Source organism: Salmo trutta, chromosome 33 (assembly GCF_901001165.1).
Source record: "Salmo trutta chromosome 33, fSalTru1.1, whole genome shotgun sequence".
Classification (NCBI taxonomy): Eukaryota; Metazoa; Chordata; class Actinopteri; order Salmoniformes; family Salmonidae; genus Salmo; species Salmo trutta.
The window spans coordinates 23,207,156-23,231,784 of record NC_042989.1 but is presented as its reverse complement, the minus strand read 5'-3'; the positions used below and the strand labels follow the sequence as shown (position 1 = coordinate 23,231,784).

Below are 24,629 nucleotides of genomic sequence, written 5' to 3'. Positions count from 1 at the left end.
CCCTGTACAGGCCAACAACAAATTAGGGATCAAACAACAAAATAAGTAGTTTATAGTCTTGCTTTCTTGACATAAATCTTCCGCAAAAGTTGAACGTTGCCGACTCACTGGCCATCAACTAAAAAACACTGCCTCTTTAAATGCACTACGCAGCCTCGTTTCCGATTTATACACCATGTGACGTAATGATTTTGCACAAGAAGAACATCGTCCGTTCTACCAACCTCTTTTGTTCACAGCCCGCTCTCGGTTACCGCTAAAAGACGGACGACGTGTATCTAGCTAGTTACCGGAGAATAACATTCGATAACATAACGCTAGTAAACGTCATACAGTGCGTTGTTTTGGGGTACTGCCGACCGCTTTGAAACCAAGTGAATGAAAGCTTTGCAGAACGTGAGCGACATGAGTACCGACGCTAAGCCCGAGCCTAAAAAAGGCAAAATGGAGAATGAAAGCAAATATCTCCCCGAACTTCTGGCAGAAAAAGACAGCCTGGATTCGTCATTTACTCACGCAATGAAACTGATATCTGCAGGTAATTTATCACAAATATTTTGATTGAAATGCACATTCGCAGTGACTCCTGAATTTGCTTGTTAGTTATAGTAGGCTATCTCTGGGGTAGTTGAAAGAATGACGATGGCGTACTGTACTGTAACTACGTTAGCTAGTAGTCAAACCGTTAACCCATTGATTACTACAACAAATTATTTGTGAAACGTTGACCTCTCGTTCATATTTGCCATAAAGGAAACGGCTTTGGCTAAACCTACACCGCTCTGTACTGTAGTGGTGTTCTTGTTTTTTTCTCCCTTGGACAATGGTTGCTGTGGAAAGAGGCATGTTAGCACGTGGTTCTAAGGTAGAGGCATGGCACCAAGTGGGGGTGTAGTGATGTAACTAACGTTAAAGGGATAATCCACCCAAAACCACAAATTTCTGTGATTTACTGTGTAAAGTAACAATTGAACAACATATATGTTTTTATATAAGCATGGTAGCAGCATGTGAACATCTCTATGGCAGGGGTGGGCCATAATTTTCTCTAGAGGACCACATGGGGATTAAAAAAATATCCATAGGGCCGCACCGATTTTTTTTTTATTCATCCGGAACAATGTGCAATTTATTATTATTTTTTTGGCTCAAACCTGCCGGCCAGATTGAATGTTGCCGTGGCAGCATATAGTTGGCGCTAGATCTGCACATCTAGGATTGTGCATTCCCGGTAATACACGTGTAGACCGGCTCATACATAAAGCATCCTTCATTCAGACTGCAAGGCATACTTTCCCTCAACCATCTAATGGCGAACCGCAGAGGAAAAACTGGAAACGTGTATCGCCTTCATTAAACACAATTGCCCCCACCTTCAGCCAAGGGTGTGCAATATCCTAAATTGCCTGAAAATAGTAGGGAAATTGTTTTAGACTACACATTCCCGCCGTTTTTTTTCCGGCTGCGCGCAAATTGGGCTTCCAAGGCACTGCATCTCAACGTTAGAAGCGTCACTACAGACACTCTGGTTCGAATCCCGGATGTATCACAACCGGTCGTGATTGGGAGTCCCATAGGGTGGCGCACAGTTGGCCCAGTGTCGTTTGGGTTTGGCCGGTGTAGGCCGTTATGATAAATAAGCATTTGTCCTTAATTGACTTGCATAGTTTAAGAAAAATGATTCCTTTGACCAGGGGATGCTTTATGTAGGAGTCGTTCACGTGGGACACTGGTGTATTACTGGGAATGCACGTCAGTCCTAGACAATGCCGATTTAGCGCCCCCTATCGGCTGCCTAAGATTTAGCGCCCCCTATCGGCTGCCTAAGATTTAGCGCCCCCTATCGGCTGCCTAAGCTGTTGCTAGCTACACACAATATCAGCATGTAAAGTAGCCAGTTAGTGCGGTTCGTATAGGTGATTTTACATCTATCATTTTGAACCTGCAGATCATGTGGCCTGGCAGTGGAGTTTTCCATTTGCAACTGCCCTTTGGCCACACACAAACGCGATTTCTCCCCTTCCCCTGTGGGAGAGCACCATTGAGCTGGGGGTGGGGAGAAAATAGCATTGCGTGGTGGGATTTGTTGAATAATTAGGTCCACTGATTACTTTGAGCACATCTAAGTGAAATATATACACTGTCATGACGATATAGACGAGCGGATGCTTTCTAGGCAAGTATGACTATGATTTCCTGATTTCAGAAGAATCCATTAAAGTTAAATCATGGTGACGTTGTCAATAGTCCATGTTATGAGTGGATAAAATAACTACCTTCAAATTGACGTGAGTTTAATTTTCCGGGGTGGATTAGCCCTTTAACATGGCTGTGATGGCCACTCATGAACTTCCCAGAAGACATACAAATTGTAAGGCTTGTTGAAGGCTGCTTGTGAAGGCATTTGCCAGTCAGTGATGGGGTTGGCTTGCAGTTCTTGTTTGGAACAGTAGCTAGTTGGCTAACATTATATGAAATGTGGCTGCTTATTTGTTAGTGCTGTAAAAATGTGTAGTTAGCTGGTGAGTTTCGTTAACTTTTTTTCTCTCTCGAAGTAGTTAAGCATGACTGGTTGTCTCACCTAGAATGAATGCACGTTAACTGTAAGCCACTTTGAATAAGGGAGTCTACTAAATGACTAATGTAAATGAATCCAGCATTTATAGTTGGATTTCTGAATTTCTGGCATATTTTAAATTGATAGACACCAGCTGGTGTGCACATCTGCAGTTTGATGTCTGCTGCAAAGTTACTGTTCTGTAGGCAGGGAATTGTTATGCCTGTTGGGACCTTAGCCATGACATTGCTGGCAAAGTGTCAGACGAGGTTATAAACAGCTTCATCCTGCTGCAGTGCCAGTTAACTGTGTTATTGCAGCTTGCCTCTCCCACAGCACCAATTTCTACCAGACAATTTCCCTCTACCTGTCTCAAACTAAACAGGAGCGTGCATTACAAGTTTCTATTCTACAGTCTGATCAGCCATTGTTTTGTTAATTATGTCAAATTAATGGTGTGTCTCTGATTCTTGAGACTCACCCTAACTTCCCCATTGCACCCAATCATAACAATTACAGCATCAGGGTTGAAGACTAAAGGCCAACTTGTCATTTTCAGTAGGATTTATATCAGGCCTGTTTGCTAGTTCTGAGCATTTCATAATTATAAGGGTGTCTTATCTAGTGAGCGGAGCTCAGTTTCCCCATAATGTATTGGGATGTTGGCGGTTGTGCATAGTCTCTAATGCCTGCAGATTTTCACTGTTGGGGCATCGGTGTTGTAGAGGATTAGAGACCAATTGTCACACAACTGTCCTATGCCAGTTGTCTGTGTGAGGAAATGCGGGCACTAAAATGTCTGGATCATTTGGCTTTTGTCTTGACACCAGGATGTTCTCTAGTAGGGCAATGCTCAGATGTTGCTACTTTAATTATTTATACTTGGATTTGACCAAGCTCTGCTAATTGCTTGTGAATTATGAACATTTCATGAAGCACTTGCAATACGTTTTATCTTTAACAATGAATGGTACAGTAATAATTTACTCAACTAAAAACCCATGTTTTCCTGTCTGTAGAGATCGAAAGGATTCAGAAAGGAGAGTCAAAGAAAGAGGCAGAAAGAGAAACATACTTGGACCTGTTTACCACAAAGAACATCAAGGTCAAAGAACGTGTGCTTATTCCCGTCAAGCAGTACCCAAGGGTGAGTAAAGTTTTCTCTTGATCTCCATCGAAACCTAACTTCTTTTTTGGGGTGTCCAATCTTTAGCCTGACTTCTGAACGATTTATGATAGAATCATGCAGTTTGGGCTATCGTGTTTAAAATGTGATTACTTTTGGGGGGGACATAATTACACATTTGTAGACTGCAAGAAGCCCAAACGAATATAATATTGTACTAGAACATAATAATCTCAAACCTTTTTGTATATGGTCACGTACACTGTGACCAGTTTATTAGGTACACCCATCTAGTACCAGGTCGGATCGCACTTTGCCTCCTGAACAGCCTGAATTCTTCAGGGCATGGAAACGTTGCTCAGTTATCAATGGACTTAATGTGTGCTAGGAAAACATTTCTTACACCACTGCCACCAGCCTGTACTGTTGACACAAGGCAGGATGGGGCCATCGATTGTCCACTGTTGGTGAATGTGTGCCCACTGGAGCCTCTTCTTGGTTTTAGCTGATAGGAGTGGAACCCGGTGTGGTCGTCTGCTGCAATAGCCCATCCATAACAAGGACCGCCGAGTTGTGCGTTCTGAGATGCCGTTCTGCACACCACTTTTGTACTGCGCTCTTTGTGGCCCGCCTGTTAGCTTGCGGGATTCTTGACATTCTCCTTCAACCTCCCAACAACAAGCGGTCTTTGCCCACAGGACTGCCACTGACTGGATGTTTTTTTTTCTCTCACCATTCTCGGTAAACCCTGGATACCAAGAGGCTGGACTTTTCTGAGATGCTGGAAGCAGCGCAGATGGCACCGACTATTATACGACACAGAGTTGCTTAGGTCACTCGCTTTGCCCATTCTAACATTCAATAGAACAGTAACTGGATGCCTGTCTGCCTGCTTTATATAGCAGGCTATGTGACTCACTGTCTGTAGGAGTGAACTGTTTTCATGAATTGGGTGGTGTACCTTAACTGGTGTATATCTCTATGCATGGGAGTAATTTGGAACAGATTTCCAAAATTTAAAATCACTGGTCTTATCCCCCCCGGTTGCTCAGAACTTGAAAGGCCAAATAAAATTGTCTGCCAGTGGGGCAACCCTGCCCTACTTCATCTGGCTCTCCTTTACTGTCAAGGGACTGACATGGAATGAAAACAACTTCTACCCCTCAGGGTTTTCAGTGACCAACTTTAATGGATATGACTGCATGTAGTGGAATGATGCTTTTTAATTTCAGGGAATGAAGTTGAAATGGCATTTCACAGTGCTCATTCAGACATGCAGTGTAGACATCCGTATCATTCCATTCTGGAACTTCGTGCATATATTATGACACGTCTCTGTTGGTGATTGTTCAATGAAGTGTTGTCATTGGTGTAAATTTTCACTTGAGAAATACTGCACATCTTAGTTGGATGTAAAATTGTGTGGCTAAGATCTCTTCTGCAAAAATGTCAATTAATGACTGATTTCTTGAGTTATGAATTAATCTATTTTGAGGATGTTTACTGGCTATGGTGTTTCAAGATGGACAAGTGGTAATATTGTCGTTTTGCAAGCTCACTCGTTCGGGTCACCTAGCAGAATTTGGCTAGGGGCCTGCCAAGCTGAAACATGCGCAAGGCTTAAGACCCCCCCCCCCCCCCCCCCCGTGGTGTCTAAATATGAAAAAATACAAAATGGTCCACGTAAATGGGCAATTGCAGAAAGAGTGGTGTTGGTTTGACCATCTGATAATTGAAATTCCTTCCTCTTAATTTCGGTGTGCCAAAACAGCTCTCATATCACCTCCATTAAACATGGACCGATCTCAGTATCTCTTGGGTAGGCTCTCGCCCTCTTTTTCATTTGAGTAAGGAAAAAGGTTGAGGAGAAACCAAATGGCCCTAGCTGTCACGTTAGAGTGCCTGAGTGACAAATTAATCTATAAATGTTACCTGCTCTGGCCTGGTTTTCCCCCCCATTGCAGCAGACTGCCTGTCTCGGGCACCGCTTGCCTGTCTCGGGCACCGCTTGCCTGTCTCGGGCACCGCTTGCCTGTCCCTGATCTCCCTTAGCCGGGATGGGAAAGGCGTGCATCACACTACGTTGGATAGGCTGTGCTACGATATCTTCCGCAGCTTAGCAACATGATATAATATGACCCTTATGAATTAAACAACCTGCACCAACAGAGGCTATTTGTGTAATCTCTTTTCAAATTCTTTCTTCAGTTCAACTTCGTTGGTAAGATTCTGGGACCCCAGGGGAACACGATCAAGCGACTCCAGGAGGAAACAGGAGCAAAGATCTCTGTGTTGGGCAAAGGTTCCATGAGAGACAAGGCGAAGGTAAGAATGTCGGGAGGAGCTGACCAGGTACATGTGTGGAGTCCCTTTGAAACAAACATTTATCAATCGAATGTGTATTGGGGAAATTTACTGAGTAGCATCGGACTTAATTTAAGCAATAAGGTCCGAGGGGTTGTGATATATGACCAATATACCAAGGCTAAGGGCTGTCCTTAGGCAAGACGCAATGTGGTGCGCCTTGACACAGTCCTTAGCCGTGGTATATTGGCCATATATCACAAACCCCTGAGGTGTCTTATTGCTATTATAAACTGATTAACAATGTGATTGGAGCAGTAAAAAGGTGTTGTCATAGCCGTGGTATATGGCATTCAGGGCTGGAACCACCCAGTTTATGTAACTTTTATTTTGTTAATTTCAGGAGGAAGAGCTGAGAAAGGGTGGTGAGCCCAAATATGCTCATCTGGGCATGGAACTGCATGTCTTCATAGAGGTGTTTGCCCCCATACCTGAGGCATACCTGCGCATGGCTCATGCCATGGATGAGGTCAAGAAGTTCCTCATCCCTGTAAGTATCCCAGAGAGCATCCTGCTTCAGCTACAGACATTTAAAGTTGTGGTCTATGGGTTGATCTATGATGGCTTAGCAATGGCCCAAGATTTTCCATGCTGCTGCTATGTTCTAATCACGGACCTGCCATGTTAATGTAGCTACTACTTTCTTTACTTATAAGCAGGACACCATGGATGGTATCTGCCAGGATCAGTTCATGGAGATTGGCTACCTAAATGGAGGTCAGGACTCACAATCCAGGGGAAGAGGGGGCCCCCCAGGCAGAGGCAGGGGAGCGCCCCCACCCAACTCTGCAGGAGCCAGGTAGGATTCAGTGCCTTTGGCAACCCCTTATTTTTCAAGACCACAATCTTTCCAACTTTAAATTTACAAATATATTTTGTTTTTCTTCAGGGGGCGAGGAATGCCACCTCGCGGAGGAGCCCCTCGTGGTGGAGCTTCCCGAGGAGGGCCACCCAGGGGTGGGTCCACCAGAGGGGCTCCAGCTGGCCGGGGTGGACCCCCTTCCACACCCGCTAGAGGAGGCACAGCACAACGTTCCAGACCCCCCGCACAAGGGACACAAAGGATGCTCCCGTCCCCAGCCCACTCCCACCAGCAGCACCAACGTCAGCACCAACATGCACCACCACCCAAGGCTGACGCCTATGATGAATATGTAAGTCAAACCACTCAATTAAGTCATTGTGTTGTGTGCCTAGTTTCTTTCAGAACTAAAGAAGAGCTGTCAGTTTGTTGTATTTATTATAGGTCTATTTATCACGGCTGACATGTCACCTCTTCATTCATGGTTATCTGCCATTGATTTATATCTACACTAGATCACTGATAGGGGCCGCTGTGTTGAATCAACTGTGCCTCCATTTTGGCACTCCTAACATTGTAAAATATTTTGGGAGCAATAGGAAATTCATTTATTAATGTCTACATTTGTTTTTGCCACACTTGTTCTTTTGTACACCTTAGTGCATATGTGAGCTAAACATAAACAATTCTTCCTTAAATTATAATTTTCAATTAGTAATGTTACTGACCCCACAAACTTAAATACTTCTGCTTTTGTCCTTCAGAAATTATTGAACTACCTGTAGAACCCCACTTATTTTTAAGGAGGATTGCTCCTACTGGGGAGTGCCGCTGACCGTTGGCTTCAGTCTCAATGGCCAATGTATAGCATCAGCAATCCAGGGTTTATAGAAATCATTGGTATCGGCCCAATGGAACCGTTCTAGTCCACTTGAGTTGTTTGTTCTGACATTACTCTAGCATTGTATGTTGTACATGTACCTTGTCATTCTGTGGTTAATTGTTTGTGGTCTTCATTTCCCCAGCCTGCCTATGAAGAAAGCTATGCTGAGCCTGCATATGAAGGTTATGACAGTTATTACAGTCAACAACCTCCACAAGCGTAAGTTTCTATCTCATAGTATAATGGCTCATTGTTAGTTTAAACAATGAAGTGGCCAATCCTCAGGACAGTGTAGGGGTGCAGACATTTCCCCTCACAATATTCATTGTAGACTCAAATTGGTGGAAGACTGTTTGACCTTCTCTTCTCAGGGATACAGAGTACTATGACTATGGACATGGAGAGGCTCAGGAGGCCTTTGAACCCTATGGTAAGATAATAGTAAATTACTGGTGGTCAAAGTTGGTACAACCAACGTTCTTATTTTCACATACATTCTCAGATATTAAAAATGACATAATTGGGCCAAACCGGTCTTGTCAATGTTTTGTACTGAATGAATTGACCACCGCTCTTTATTGCCACACTGCGTGTATCCAAACATTGACCTTTGTTTGGGACTTTGTGTGCATTTTCTCTCGTAGCCCAGGACGATTGGGAGGGTTCGTGGCCTACCACTGGAGGCAAAGCCCCTCCTGCAAGGCAGGATAAGCGGGGGTCCTACAGAGAGCATCCATACGGAAGATACTGAACGGCTCCGGTAGAGGGTTGCCCTGGCAATTGTCTCCCGTTGTAAATCACTTTTAACTCTGAAGTAATTTCCCTCTTTTTCTTTTACATTTTCTTTGATTTTTTTAAAATGGTTTGAGAGCAGGATAACTGGATGTATCGCATCGAGTGGGCGTAGCAAGCAAATGCAAGGATTTTGATAATACGTTTCATTCAATGTTTGTTACCACTGCATCTTTGAGTTAAGATCTAATTTAATGGTTACTTGAAGATTAAAAAAAAAAATAATAATAATAATTGATACCTTGTGTAGTTTAATGTTCAAAAATGTTATTTCAGTTTGTCTGTCGTCATGAGAGGATTCAGTGGCAGTTGCAGACTCATTTAGGCTGCATTTCAAAAGTATTTTTAGCTAATAAACTTGATCAATGTAACATCGGCAACTTAGAATGAATGGGGAAGAACCTAAATAAATTTCTGGACAATTTTTGGTAGGATCTAAAATTCCATAGGTTAAATTGTTTTTCTTATTTTTTTTCTTACAGTTTTGAAATCTAGCCTTATTAGACACTTGAGACAGTCTGTCCTAAAATATCTTAGTAATTTCAATTTGACTTGATTGTGTAGTACATTCTACTTTAGATATATTTTGCGATTGGCTTACTTTGGTCTACATCTTATTGGGCTGACTGATGGAAATTCTGGTGAATTACTCTATTTGTTGGTGTCCTACCAAGATTTGGACATGGTCCTCACAGGGTCTTTATGTAAGGGAAACTGCAGCCAACTCAATATTATGTACTTAAACTAAGAACAATTGTATTGCTATCTAAAGTTGTGCAGTCTCCAAAATGCATAGTGCTATATGTGTACTCTTGCCTAAATAGGATACTAAATTTATCCACAAATGTTTTGCTGCAGTGCGTTGTATCAATAAAGCCTAATTTGTTTTTGTTTTTTTATCCAACTAAACCTGGTATTTTGCTTTTGTTGTATAGTAATGCCTTCCACTAATAAAACTGATCCTAATTTTGAGGTTCTTCACAAAACTCGAAAACAATCACCAGATTATTGCATGTACATAGGAGACAAAAGCAACCAAAAAGAACGTCTGCTCTATTTTGATAAAGAGCACATCCTCTTCATCTCTCTCTTTAATAGAGGATCTAGAAGAGACTCATTATGTCACGTAAAATAACGATGGTACCTTAAGGTAATGTATTTCCAAATACTTCGCCTGACAATGATAGTGCCTGGACTTGTATTATTTGAAGTCAATTGTTACGACAGCACATTTCCTCAAGCTTCCCAATGATCAATGTATTTTTAGTCATTTGAAATAACTGATTTTCAACAGTATTTCAAGTCAAGCTTGCAGGATTCTTACTTGACTTTAATAAAACCAGCCAGCATGACTTTGCATCAAAGAAAAATATCGCAGGAGAGAGGATGCTAAAAGCCTAAAGATCACGTCAAGAAGGTAAAACGAACCCCAACTGTCATTTGTTAGATTTTTTTGTCTTCTGCACAAAATGCTAGAACCTGCTAGTCATCCAAAACCAGTTGTCCAAAAATACATACCTGCATAATATGCTATGATGACCTGTTTCAAACAAAATAGCTGTACAAAATTATTAGAAATGATTGTAATGCAACTCTTGCTAAAATTGAAAACAGTTTATGGTCCAATCATTTCAACTGCCCTCCCTGGCTTTTTTTGTTTGGTATTTTTAGAATAATGTTAAAATAATCTAAGTCATGGTTATAAAGACTTACAACCTCCGCTTGAGTTGCATGACATTTGCAGTGAAATTTTAGTCTTGCATGAATGATCGTGTTCAAGTACATGTTAGTTGTCAACAGCACTTGCACAAGGGTCTCATTGTATTTCTGTCCCCAGGTATTCCGAGTAAGTCCCTCTCTGGGTTTGAGAAAGGCATCAGACTTGAGCTGAATAAAGTACTCGGTAAGTCGTCCATTACTCTTCAGCAATGTCATGGAATTTGACTAGGCTAAAGCTGCTATAGTATTTTGGGTTTTAATATTACTTAAATTGAGGAAAACTGATGAAACGATGGGTGAACAGTCTGCCATCCACCTGAGTATTCCTCATTTTGCGTGTGCTTGTTGAAGTTGGCCAGAAAGCTCCTAGTCCTCTTCACAACTGCAATGTTTTGGGAATGGACCCTCAGGCTGAATTGTCAGGGTCTTTACCAGCTGTAGTGTAAGATCAAACCAGTGTTGTGACAAAGTACTTACTGCTAGACTGGAGGAAGGAGGGTGGAAATGTTGGTGATCTCCAATTTTGTTCTCAATCTCAGGTTTTGGGAAGTGCTCCGTTTTAGTTGCTCAACAGGGTGACTTGTGAATTTTTATCGTTTCAACAGGTATAATCCAGTGAAAGGCCTTGAAGACTGCACAGGTAACTTAAGCCTGGCATCCCCATGTTTTGTTGGGGGTTTAACTGTCAGGATTGCCACAAGGCTTTTCTTACACAAGGTATGCCCATCAGTTTGCTATAAATGAGGATATGTGTGTTTGCTCCAGCACTTATGGATAATGGCACTCCCTGGAATATGGCTGCTTAATGTCTGCAAGTCTCCAGAGAAAGAACATGAGGCTTACAGTGCATTCAACTTGAGAGGATGAAGTAAATGCACTGGTTCCTGACAAAGCAGCTTGGAGTAAGAGGAACCAAGTTGTATTCTGGGAAATGATGCAGACAATTACATTGATGGAAGGCACAATCTTTCTGCAATATCAAAACTGATCTACCCCCTAAAATTATAATTGCTACATTTCCTTGACTTTTTTACCTTGTTTTACTTGTTTTTTGTATTGTAAAATTATAGTTGCCTCAAAGGTCTTGAATGATTTCTGTGCAGAATAACTTTGATTTCTTAAATAAATCCCAATATCCTGATTATGCTATCTTTTTGTCATTTAGCAGACACTTATCCAGAGCAACTTACATGAGCAATTGGGGTTCAATGCTCTGTTCAAAGGCACATTGACAGATTTTTCAGTCTGCTCAGATTCAAACCAGCAAACTTTAGGTCACTGGCCCAATGGGCTCAACCTGCTGCTTTGGGGCTTGTATATAAAGTCAACCCTTCAGCTGCCTCCCCTTTATTTATACTGATAAAAAAATATAAACGTAACCCTGTTACTGAGTTACAGGAAATCAGTCAATTGAAATATTAATTAGGCCCTAATCTATGGTTTTCACATGACTGGGTGGAGGCGCAGCCATGGGAATGTTGTCCCACCCACTTGAGAGCCAGGCCCAGCCAATCAGAATTCATTTTTTCCCCACGAGCTTTATTACAAAAAGAAATAATCCATACATTTCATTAGCTGCCTGGGTGGTTGGTCTCAGACGATCCCATAGGTGATTAAACCGGATGTGGAGGTCTTGGGCTGCCGTGGTTACATGTGTTCTGTGGTTGTGAGGCCGGTTGGACATACTGCCAAATTCTTTAAAACAAAGTTGGAAGCGGCTTATGGTAGAGAAATTAACATCTGGCAACAGCTCTGTTGGACATTCCTGCATTCATCATGCCAATTGCACACTCCCTCAACTTGAGACGTGGCATTGTGTTGTGACAACTGCACATTTTAGAGAGGCCGGATGGCTTTTATTGTCCCCAGTGCAAGGTGTACCGACGTAATGATCATGCTGTTAATCAGCTTCTTGATTTGCCACACCTGTCAGGTGACTGGATTATTCTGTGGTCTTGTAATTCAGCTCATGAAACCAACACTTCACATGTTGCGTTTTATTTCTGTTCAGTATAAATATAAACTTGGTTACTCAACATTGATAACACATCTCTGGTATCATGTTCCTTTGCCCTATCTATTTTCTCACCCTAAATAAATAAACAGCATCTTCCTGGGGACCAGGTGTCTAATGGCATCATTGTGTGAGAGCAGCTGCTCTGGTCTGGTTTCTCTTTCAAGCTCTCACTTCCCTCCACTGTTTTATGCTGGGAGATGTCTGGCCCCATTCTGTCAGGAGGAGGCTGAGGCTAAATATTGACAATGGGAAGTAGGGGTGCTCAGAAACATACAAAATATATTTTTCTCAAAATTTGTGATATAAACGTCTGTAGAGCGCGCAAACATTTTTTTCCCAATATCTCCACTTTGGCAAGAAAGGTAGTTGTATAATTTAAGAACAGTATCTTGCATGATCCAATACATGGAATTGTAAGTTGTCATTCTAATAGAATCAAGAAGACAAAATCCTGTGCCGAGTTATGGGCAAAGACGCAACATCCGTATCAAATGTAATATTTTTCTTGACGTTATAACATGGAAAACAACCACTAATTTGTGCAGTATTAATGCATCATTACAAACCTCAATGTACATCTACATTACTCTATTGTACATAGGCTGGTCATTAGGTTTGTACCTGTATACTTTATCACCAAGAAGAAAAACAATGTAAAATACAGTAATTGAGTAAATTGAAACAAGTAGTTTGTGATATCTGGCTCAGTTGGTAGCGCATGTCGCTTACAATGTTAGGGTAATGGGTTCGATTCCCACGGCAGACCAGTATGAAAATGTATCCACTCCCTTCTGTATACGCAACACGGGGGGGAAGGAGCGTATTCCTTTATCGTTGCCTTTTCTACATAAATGTTTGGTAATCGACTAGGAATGCATTGAAGATCCACCGGTTGGTGACCACTGAGGACATACGCTGTAGTTTACTGGAGGATTCAAAAATCGAGGAGGGCACGAAATGGCGCTTGAGTCGAGAGAAGAAATGTGGTCGGCACGCGGTAGCCTTACATTAATTCGAGAGCAGAGATGTGTTTGCCTGAAGGAATTCTTACTACATGTTAAGACTCAAATTATTGCACTCACAAATAAGGAGCGTCCCCACACATGATTTTCCTTCATCTCACACCAATTTTTCGGTTTGCTCTCAAATCTATTTTGCGCTCGCAACTGCTTACTATACTTTTATATCGGAGGAAATGCTAGCCAATGAACATAGCATGTAGCAGTCTACTGAAACGCGATTGGTCAGTTTAAAAAAAAAAATTTACCAATCACGACTTGACTGCTCTTCAACCGGATTTTGGACAATGGAGATGAAAGGGGACTGTGAAAGATGGCTGAGTTATTACTATAAAGTGGTGCCTTTTATGTCCCCAGGAAATGTCACTTATTTAGTATAAAATGTGGATTTCAAAAGGCCTTAGTAATTACATGTTTAAAATATTTCATAATTTTATAGTCCTAGTTAAATTTGTCATATTGTATTTATTTAAAGATTTTCAGTGTGTCCTTAATCACTTTCCACGCTAAGTTTGCATAGTCTGGATGAATAGTGCAGAATGCAAAGTCCATGGCGGAGAGGATTGTCATGGACCAGGTGGTAGGTTGATGAGGGCTACGGCACAAACTGTTCAGGTGGCGGGAGGTTTTGGTCGTGATGACCTAAACCGTTTGCCAAGGAAGGGGAGGTGATCTTTCCTGCATGCTTCCTTGCCCTGCAGTCGTGCAGAACATTGATGGAGGGCAGGTGGCAGCCAATGACCCTCTCAGCAGACCGGACAATCCGTTGCAGTGATGGAAGAGGTGAGGATGGACTTGATGGTAATTTAGAACTGAATCAGTACACGGCATTCAAAAGAGGACTGAGGACAAAACACCATACCTTCACCAAACATTGCACTGATTTTTTTGAAATGGTAATTGTCTGACTGGGAACTACCATTGTCTATAAATTACAGAATCTAGAATTATTTATTTGGCATTGGAAGTTTTATTTAATACAGTCAGTGATCACATAGGGATTAAGTGATGACTTGGTGGGCTATATATTCTTTAAATTAGGTTTTACTTTGTTCACTCCAGTGTGCTGGTAAGGGCACAGGTGACAGACAGGTAAGATTCTAGTTGAGGTGGTTTAATAACATTGAAAATGCACAGGCACTGAACAGCACCGCACTGTGTATGTAGTATGGATGGGCTAAGGCACTTAGTGGTCTGGCATCTTGCTTCAACTTGTTAGTATGCCATGTGCCCCACCCTAACTAAACAACATACACTTAGTAATACTTTCTTAGCTACAGTATACATATCTCCCTGGCATATTACATCATTTATGCAGCAGCATACAATACATTTTTGGACTCCCCTTGTGCTGTGCTCACTTGAACAGGAAGGTGGCACGGCAGTCCTTCGTGGTCAAATTGTGTCACTGCTGCTTAACATTTTGCGCAGTTAAGCAACTATACTGATGCAGGTATCTTTTGCAGATGGTCACATGCAGTTGGACACATGGAGGAGAGAATCATTTTTGCAGTATCTTCAAAACCTTGTCTTTTTGACAACTGCTGACAGCTACAGGGACATAAAAACAAAAAATGCTGTTTGGAGACAAGTGTCCACGATAGTAGGATTGCCAGGTCAGTTTAGTAGTGAGCTTGTGCTAGATGTGGCTAGTTAACGTTAGCTTGCTTGCTAACCTAGCCAATGAGGTGTGTGTGTGTGTGTGTGTGTGAGAAATAGTCATATAAATTATGCTAGTTAGCTTTGGCGAAAATCTGATATCAACTTTGGAGGGGACAATTACATGAAATTTTCTCAAGAGCAATTCCTGAGGGGGACACCAAAAGTAGTGCTATAACACAGCCTACATTGTAATATGGTAAATGTATATTGAGGAACCAAAGAAATAAGGGGTTTGCCATACTCTTAACTACCGGTACCCAAAACTGCACAACTAATCACAACAGCAATACCATTGCCTTTAACAAATCTTAGTTCAGTCACCAGTTTAAGTTGAGAGTGGGGGTATCCATGGCATTTTCCAATTATGTTCCTATTTTACAAGTCAAAAAAATGGAGAACCTTTCATAATGTTGCCAAACAAAGACTCAACAAACTTACCTGAGACTCCCTGTCTCTGCCAGTCTGTCCCTGCATATCTGTCCCCAACTCTGTTGTCTGTGTGCCATCTGTTGCCTGCTCTGCCTAATGACATCATTGTGAAACATTTCCATTAGAATTTCATTTCTTTCTTATGAACATTTTATCAACTAGTCTTTGAGATATTAGGCTACTAGGGTTCTTACTATGTGTTTTGGTGTGTTGAAAAAATACTCTGATGTCCGTCTTTTATTTTTCTACCTGGCTGGCTGGCTGGCTACACACAGTAGACAATGGTTATTTACAGTAGGAGATGGGCTTCTATCATCTTCAATCATTCTATTTGGGCTTCGATCTAAAAGGTAGCTAGCAAATGTGAAACGGATTAAAATGACGAGTTGACAGCTGTATGAGTTCACCATTTACACAACATATGTTGCAACCTTTTGTAATTTTAATAGTTTGTTTCATATTGGCTGGCTTCCAACAATAGCTGAATTTGCAAAGCTATCGAGCACCAATTCCGTTTCAGTGGTGTTTGCTATAATCTTTGCTACCCGGGTTAAATAAAGGTGAAATAAAATAAATAAAAGTTCACTTGCGACAATTTAGCTTTTGCAACGAGACCATTTAAATATATTTAAGACAATGGTAGAAGAGTGTAGTTCAGTTTGGATTTCAGTTTATCGCTAACATTATCACAGGGACTTTGAAGCACTAACTTACATCATCTGCGTGCTGATTCCATCTTTGACGACGCCACATAAATGGAATAGGTACTAGCTAGCTTAATAGTTAATATTTGCGCGCTAGCTCTGCATATTCAGCTAGTGTGTGTGCGCGATTGACTGGATTAACCTCACGTCAGTTACGTAGCAAGCTAAGGAACTGGCAGTGGATCAAACCATTGTGAGGCAAAGGGTGGGGGGTTGCAATCTTTTGAAACTTAACGCACTATTAAGTGTCTATAATCAGCACAATTGCTTTCATTGCGTATTATTAATATTATTTAAATTACATAGTTATGTTTCAGTGATGTATTGGGGGGGACAAATCATATTTTTCCCAGGATGGGGGGGTCGTGTCCCCCCCTGTCCCTTCCGCCCCTGCTAGTTAGTACCCCTGATAACTTTCCCAAATAATCATGTTTGAAAGTGTGAATGTCAGATAAATAGAAATGGTAGATACTACTGTACCCCTGATAATTTGGTCAGATTACCATGTGTCTGTGTGTACAGTAGGTGACATGTCCATGATTGCTATCTAATAACTATAGTTATGCTAGGTAATGGTTTGGCTTATCATGTTCATGTCTATGTAGAAGAAGACTGTAGGAGGAAGTGGAGAGGACTCAGGGACAGGTATCAGAGAGAGAAGGGCAGAGAAAGAGAAGAAGTCTGGGTCAGCAGCTTCAGGCCAGCAGCCTTGGCCCTTCTGCCACATTCTTTCTTTTCTGGATCCATTTATTGTGCCTAGGGCAACGAGTGGAAATTTTACAGCCAGACCCTCTACTACGTCATCCACAAGTGTTGTCGCCACCGGTGCATCCATGACGTCCAGGGGCCATTTGTTTGTTAAGCTGTGTTATGGCTACATATTATTTTCTTTTTTTCAGAGACAGAAAAACACACCTCTTTCAATAGCTTTTTACTTTTTTTTTTACAACACACATACCTGTCATGTTCTTTCCTGTACTTAATATCTCATTTAGACTTAATCTGCTTATTTCTTCTCTACACCTTTGCAGATCTAAGACAAGATGAAAGTAAAAACACATTCTCTTCTTAATTCATTTTTTCCCCCACCTGTATTTTGTCAGGCCACTGTACATGGTGGTAAACTGTACTATTTGTATGGACCCTAAGTTACCCTTTCCCTTTTATCATACTAACTGTATGTCGTATAACCTTAATTAGTGCTCCCGCTCATCTGATGTACCATGCCAGGTGTGTATAATACTGAGGTTAATGGGAGAGGGAAGGGGTTAAGGTGTGGTATTTACTCCCAATTGTCACTTAAATATAACTTCCAAATGAAGAGAGACAATGATACATAAAGTAATCTGGGGAAAAAATACAGGTCCCAGGTCTTCAGCCCCAGGGAGTGATGCAAGTGGTGGAATCTCCAAGGTGCCATCCTGAAGTGCCTGGCCGAAGGCAGAGTCCCGGAGGGTCCTGCCATCATTTCCCTTGCCGTAAGCACCAACATCGACAACATGGAAACAGTAGATGGCATCTACTACAGCCAGGAGTACAACTGAATATGTACCCTTGTAGATGTAGAATTACAAACCCGAGCACGGTGGAGCCTGAATTACTACATGTTTCCCGTCAATGGAGCCAAGACAGTTGGGGAAATTCTACCTCTCCAGGAACGCGGCAGCAATGGCCCTCCAGTCTTCCTCCTTGGGGACAGGCATGTATTCACCAACCAGACAGTCCCAAATGGCTTGTGCCATAGAGGGGTCAATGCCTGCCACTGTGGACCGTCCAACTCGGAAGCTGAATCCGGTGGTCCTGGAGGAGCCCCTGTCGCCAAGAATCTGACGTATAATTATCAATATTGTGTGTAACTTGAATTCCACCCACATATCTACTCATATAGCTACCTCATTACTTTTTATTATGCTCTACTAATTATATTGTAACCATCATTAACAATGCCTTGAAACAGTACAATTCAGTCTATCATTAAACTGTAGCCCAGGCCAACTCTACTCTTAGAAAGAATGGTACTATCTACTTAAAAAGGGTTCTCTGGCTGTCCCCATAGGAGAACCCTTTTTGGTTCCAGGTAGTACCCTTTTTGGTTCCATGTATAACCTTTTCCCCAAAGGGTTATACTATGGGGAAAGCAGAAGGACACTTTTGGAACCTTTTTCTCTAAGAGTGTATGTGAGTCCAATAAGAATGTAATGAATGACTGTAACTGTCTTGAACGACAATGGGTCCTGGAGAAGACTAGCCTACCTTCATCAGGGCAGAAGGCACCTTTCTTTTCACTTGGTAACATTGCATAATTAAAAAAGGATTATAAAACAACTTTGGGAAAAGTTATAGTCCTAATGAACATTCTGTAAAAGTACATCTGATGTCAAATAGGGACTAACTAGAGAGCCCTTTAGCTAGCTGGGTTGCACATAAAAACAATGTATCAATCAATCATGGTATCAAAGGCTTTAAAAATGTACTAGAATGTAGCTTACTGGAGACAAATCGCCAGGCGTTCAACTGGGCTGATGGACTCCCGGTAGTTGGTATCCATCCGGACGATCCTGGCCCCAACCATCTGGAGCAGGTGATCGAACTGGCTTCGGTCCAGACGAAAGTAACTTTGGAATTCCTCTCCAAACAGTTGAAGCTCTTGAATGAGACGGTGAAACTCCCCTGCCTGCTTTCGGGAATTTAACCATCTCTGGACCCACACAGACCTGCGCTTTTGGTGGGGCTGGTCCCGGCCCAACAGCGCGATCAAGACCCACTTCCTCAACGTTGGTCTCGTTGTTGAAAGAGCCTACTCTGCTATCTTGACTATTATTGCATTTCGCTCCAAAAATGAATTTTGGAGGGAAATTATATTATAGGCTCTCAATGAATTTGTGGATGTTATCAAATAAATAATATACTTGGCAAATAAATGAATAAAAAATGTATAGAAATTCTACAGTCAAACTGTTTTTATTATGTTATCCCACATTTTTTTACTGGATATGTGTGCAATAAAAATTCAACATTCACATTTTGCTACCATACAATTTGATGCATACATTGATAAATCCACCATATGCACCACACATAACGTCCTGTAACTGCCTCTGCAACGCAATGCTGCAAGGCAAACGCAGCGTTTCATTGGAAATGAATGTACTTCTGGTGTATCAAAACGCAATAATACAGTCGGTGTGTTCGAAGCATAAGACTTTGAAAGCTACAGCAGGACGCGGTAATGAAACTTCCCAAAAAATAGATCACTGACGCCCAAACCATTTGATATGAAAGTAGATCTGTTTAAATTCTTTCACAAGATTAAACTTAAGCACATGTTTTCTCAAAACACTGTTTCAGGCCTAGAAACCCAAACAAAGAACTGGTACCCATGTCAGAGTGTGCGCAACTGGTCGAAGGAAGTCAGGTGCAGGAGAGCAGAGATGAGTGAACAGGCACACTTATTTCAGGCAGAGGAAAACAACCGGACGCAACTGCGTCACAACACTCTGGCCCAAGGAAAAAAAGCGATTGCGCACGAATTACACAAATAGGTACAAATAACAAAACCACGGGTTACAACAATACCCGGCGCAAACCCAGCCTGAAGCGTCACACACGTAACGAACGAACAATAACACACACAGACATGGGGGGGAACAGAGGATAATATACACGTAGAGCAATGAGGGGATGTAAACCAGGTGTGCGGAAAACAAGACAAAACAAATGGAAAATTAAAGGTGGAGCGGCGATGGCTAGAAGACCGGTGACATCGACCACCGAACACCGTCCGAACAAGGAGAGGGACCGACTTTGGCGGGAGTCGTGACAACCCATTTTAAGCCCAAAAGCAAATTCTGTCCTATAGTTAACAACTCTTCGATTAGGTTAGTCGAACAAGAAGCCATGTAGGAGAAAAACAAACCACATTCAGAAGAACCTCACTAGGACAGAAGAACAGGCGCTTAATGAACTAATGAAAGATTCAGCTTTGGTTATCAAACCTTTGAAAAATACAAAGAAGAGATTCAGAGACAACTCAGTAATGAACGTTTCTATAGAAAATTGAGTGTTGATCCCACACAGGTGTTCCAAAGGGATATATGCTCTAATCTGGAGCAAACCCTATTAAATAACCTTATCTCAAAACCTGAATATGAATACCTTTGCTGCAAATGTCCCATAAATCCATGCCTGTACATTTTGCCGAAATTACACAAACCTAAAACACAAGGAAATTATCCAGGCAGACCAGTGGTTGCAGGAATAGGCTCAGTGCTAGAGCCATTGTCGACCTTCGTAGACTCCTTTATTAAATCTCATGGGCAAGCATGAAAGATTCTATAGACTTAATAAACAAGATCTCACCTATAACAGGATTAACAGAATACTGCAATTTGGTCACATTAGATGTCGAGAGTCTATATACCAGCATTCCCCATGCGGGGGCTGGCAGCCCTGGCTCACTATTTGAGAGACAGAGATACTAATGAATATCCACCAACAAACGTTATACTAGAGCTGGCTGAATATCTTTTGACATATAACTATTTCAGGTTTGATGATGAATGCTACCTCCAAGCGAATGCTGAACTTTATGTGGGTCTTTTAAAATAACGTTTTGTTAACAATGAAACGAAAATCCATTTTTGAAAACAATCCTGAAGTGGTATCGATAAATTGACGAATTTTTTTTGCATATGGGGAGGAACGGGAGAAGAGCTGTCAATCTTTATGGCATTACTCAATGACATTGACCCCAATCTCAAATTCACCATTGAATGTGACACTAAACGTGTTAATTACCTCGATATGTGGATTGAGAAATCAAATGGAACCCTGTTTACAACTCTGTATAGAAAATACACGGACAGAAATACTCTATTACAGGGGGACAGCTTCCATCCTGAGCCATTAAAAAGAGGACTTTGAAGGAGCCAGTTTTTCAGTGCGCCGTATATGCCACTCTACAGAGGACTATCTAGAAAAGCAGCGGAGATACGCAATAGAGGCTACTCTCCAAAATGTGTGGATGAAGCTCTTAATTTGGCATTGGGTAAAACACGAGATGAACTGCTACCACATATACTTTTAACTCGCGAAAAGTGGGAGATGCTGTGAAGAAACACTGGCATGTCTTAACATCGGACCCAGCTTTGCCAGCAGAATTTAAGAATCCACCACTTGTATATAGGAGAGGTCGCAATTTACGCGATAAATTGGTCGAAGCGAACTGCCAGGCACAAAAGAAAATCAGCCAGGCTCTTTTACGCCCTCTTCCGAGTGGTAGATATAAATGCAGAGGTTGCGCACAGTGCACTGTGATGAAGTGTGAATATTTCTGCCACCCACATACAGGAAAACGATTCCAAATAAATGGCATTATTACGTGCTCCACCACCCATGTTATCTACATGATTAAACGTCCATGTGGGCTGTGTTATGTAGATAAAACCTCTCTTTCTCTCAAACCGAGAATGTGTTAACATAAAAGTTCAATCAGGAGAAACGACAGGGATTATCCAGTCGCAGTACATTTTAATGAGTTAAACATGACATTTTGTGGCATAGATACAGTTAAGATATCAGACAGGAGAGGTGGTATAAAAAATACTCTGAGCAAAAGAGAATGTTTTGGGATTTTCACCCTCCAGACATTATTTCCTAGAGGTCTTAATGATGAAATGCCTATGTATGTTATGTTGTAAATGTGAACATGAATTATGCCCCCATTTCAGATTACTCTGATGTTTTTCTTGCGCTGTACCCAATGTTTTATGAAAACTTATTTGGTAGGTCGATGTCCTCATTGTGGTTTTACATACGTGTTTAATACGTTTTATGTACACACTTTATTCAAATATTTACGAAATGCACATTGTTATATTTGGTAGCACTAATTTGTTTTCCCTCGACTCCAACCCCATTCGATGCGTGGAACGGATGTGGGTGGGGCTATGTCTACATAAGGGTGCTAATTTAAAAAAAAAATCACAAAGCTCTGACGAAGGCGTGTGGCCGATAGTATTGTAGTGACCCGCACAGACAGCTGTGTGTTATGTGTTAGGCTATTAGTGGGTTGTGTTGTACTTACCAGTGTTCGCGGGGTCATGCCAATCAACCTGCTATCTGCCAATCACGGGAATGCCTGGAATGTTCTGATACCGGGTAGCCTGGTGGTTGGCGGAGTGGCGTGGAGGGGGGTTGGGCAGGGGGATGGAGCATTGGAAGTTAAGGGTTTAGCCATTGTTCTCTCTCTTACGTCTGGGCTTCACAAGAGAAGGTCACGGTTGGTTTGTAGGGTACCTTTCATTTATTTGGCGTGGGCTACGGCCAAACAGTAGCCTGTGTTAAGTTGAGTTAATAAACCGTCCATTCGCTAACTCCATCCTCTGTCTGGACAATTGTTCCTTTATGATCTAGTCAGGTCATTACATTGGTGTCAGAAGTGGGATACGGCGGGGACGCATCTTGATGGGTCGAGCATCACCTGTGTCGATCTCATGCTGCACCAGATGAGTCTGACCCACCTCTTCCTCACTCAGCGCAAAGCTGTCTCTGAATTCAAACAGCAACTGCCACAACCGTTCCTGCTGCTCGGGGTCAAGACCAACACAGTTCCTCCCCCATATCTCCCTCACTGCAGACAGTGTCCTCTCCTCTCCCATCTGGGGTAGCTGGGCTGGGGGGGTGCGGCCCGGGCTCACGGAGGGCTGTGTCGTGGGGGTAGCTGGGGGAATGTAACACACAGCCGTAGGTGACAGGGGGGCTGGGGAAAAGTCACACACAGATGTGGGGAGGGGGGGCAGCCATGAGTCTCTGCTGCTTTAACTGTTGGAGTAAAGGGTTTGTTGGGTTGAGTGTATGTGATATTAGGGGGGGCCATGATGACTGCCGGCCCTCCCTGGAAGCTCAGTGTGCCCCCATTTAGGTCTAACTGGCAGCCTGTGCGCCTAAGAAAGTCCAACCCCAGGATACAAGGGTCCTGCACAGCCGCCACCCACACAGGATGACGCACAGACCTGCCCCCTACTGTCAGAGTCATTATACCCCTCCCTTTCATGGGTGCCAGCTCACCTGTGACTGTGCAGAGTTGCACAGTTGTGGGCTCACACTGAATCCAACCTGGTACAATATCTGGCCTCACCAGGGTTACTGTGGACCCAGTGTCCACCGGGGCAGAGCAGGGCACCCCCTCCACAGTGACAGGGACATGACAAAAGTCCCCAAAACAGGTCCAGCCCACCACAAAAACAGGCTCCATCCGCTTGCCCTCGTCTGCTTCTGGGGGAAGTGGAGCCTTGCTTCCCCGTCTGGGCCGGTGGGCTCCTCCTGAAGAAGATGGTGGTTGGGATAGAAAGCCAGGGGTCCGCACTACCCGGTCTATGCGGACCCCGAGCCGTTTCCCTGAGCTCTGGGGGACTTGGGGCAATCCCGGCGCAGATGGCCTGGCTGGCCACAACCCCAGCAGACCCTGAGACCACGGCGTGTGTTTCGTTCCGCCTGTAGCGACACAGCACGAATTAGTTCTGTCATATCAGCCACGCATGCAGGCTTTTCCGGCTCTGGGCTGCTCTGCCCCCCAGCTCGCACAGAGGTTCTGCCCAGGGGCAAAAATCTGATATCAACTTTGGAGGGGACAATTACATGAAATTTTCTCAAGAGCAATTCCTGAGGGGGACACCAAAAGTAGTGCTGTAACACATAGCCTACATTGTAATATGGTAAATGCATATTGAGGAACCAAAGAAATAAGGTGTTTGCCATACTCTTAACTACCGGTACCCAAAACTACACAACTAATCACAACAGCAATACCATTGCCTTTAACAAATCTTAGTTCAGTCACCAGTTTAAGTTGAGAGTGGGGGTATCCATGGCATTTTCCAATTATGTTCCTATTTTACAAGTCAAAAAAATTGAGAACCTTTCATAATGTTGCCAAACAAAGACTCAACAAACTTACCTGAAACTCCCTGTCTCTGCCAGTCTGTCCCTGCATATCTGTCCCCAACTCTGCTGTCTGTGTGCCATCTGTTGCCTGCTCTGCCTAATGACATTGTGAAACATTTCATTAGAATTTCATTTCTTTCTTATGAACATTTTATCAACTAGTCTTTGAGATATTAGGCTACTAGGGTTCTTACTTTGCGTTTTGGTGTACTGAAAAATACTCTGATGTCCGTCTTTTATTTTTCTGCCATTTTTCTACCTGGCTGGCTACACACACACACACAGTGTGTAGGTTATTTACAGTAGGAGATGGGCTTCTATCATCTTATCTTCTATCATTCTATTTGGGCTTCGATCTAAAAGGTAGCTAGCAAATGTGAAACGGATTAAAATGACGAGCTGACAGCTGTATGAGTTCACCATTTACACAACATATGTTGCAAACTTTTGTAATTTTAATAGTTTGTTTCATATTGGCTGGCTTCCAACAATAGCTGAATTTGCAAAGCTATCGAGCACCAATTCCGTTTCAGTGGTGTTTGCTATAATCTTTGCTACCCGGGTTAAATAAAGGTGAAATAAAATAAATAAATAAAAGTTCCCTTGCGACA

At 42.4% G+C, this 24,629-nt stretch overlaps 1 protein-coding gene across 3 annotated transcripts; it reads left to right on the top strand.

Annotated features, from left to right (window-relative positions):
• Positions 1–174: 174 nt before the first annotated feature.
• Positions 175–11,384, top strand: LOC115172687 (KH domain-containing, RNA-binding, signal transduction-associated protein 1). 3 transcript variants are annotated; one of them, XM_029730371.1, is made up of 12 exons: positions 175–538; positions 3,577–3,704; positions 5,892–6,008; positions 6,391–6,537; positions 6,707–6,846; positions 6,937–7,201; positions 7,875–7,951; positions 8,104–8,162; positions 8,377–9,941; positions 10,362–10,427; positions 10,849–10,883; positions 11,009–11,384. In XM_029730371.1, exons 1-9 carry the CDS (start codon positions 379–381, stop codon positions 8,481–8,483), a joined length of 1,200 nt encoding a protein of 399 aa, XP_029586231.1. In that variant the 5' UTR covers positions 175–378; the 3' UTR covers positions 8,484–9,941; positions 10,362–10,427; positions 10,849–10,883; positions 11,009–11,384. The 3 variants fall into 3 exon arrangements, with proteins under 3 accessions (XP_029586231.1, XP_029586230.1, XP_029586229.1); XM_029730370.1 differs by having other exon boundaries at positions 6,704–6,846; positions 8,377–8,546; XM_029730369.1 differs by having other exon boundaries at positions 6,704–6,846.
• The last annotated feature ends 13,245 nt before the right edge of the window (positions 11,385–24,629 follow it).

Bases quoted from the DNA above. Each gene is read 5' to 3' on its own strand.
- LOC115172687 (XM_029730370.1), top strand. From the start codon at position 379: ATGAAAGCTTTGCAGAACGTGAGCGACATGAGTACCGACGCTAAGCCC. The intron at 3,705-5,891 runs GTGAGTAAAGTT...TTCTTTCTTCAG, and splicing joins CCGTCAAGCAGTACCCAAGG to TTCAACTTCGTTGGTAAGAT. The intron at 6,847-6,936 runs GTAGGATTCAGT...GTTTTTCTTCAG, and splicing joins CCCAACTCTGCAGGAGCCAG to GGGGCGAGGAATGCCACCTC.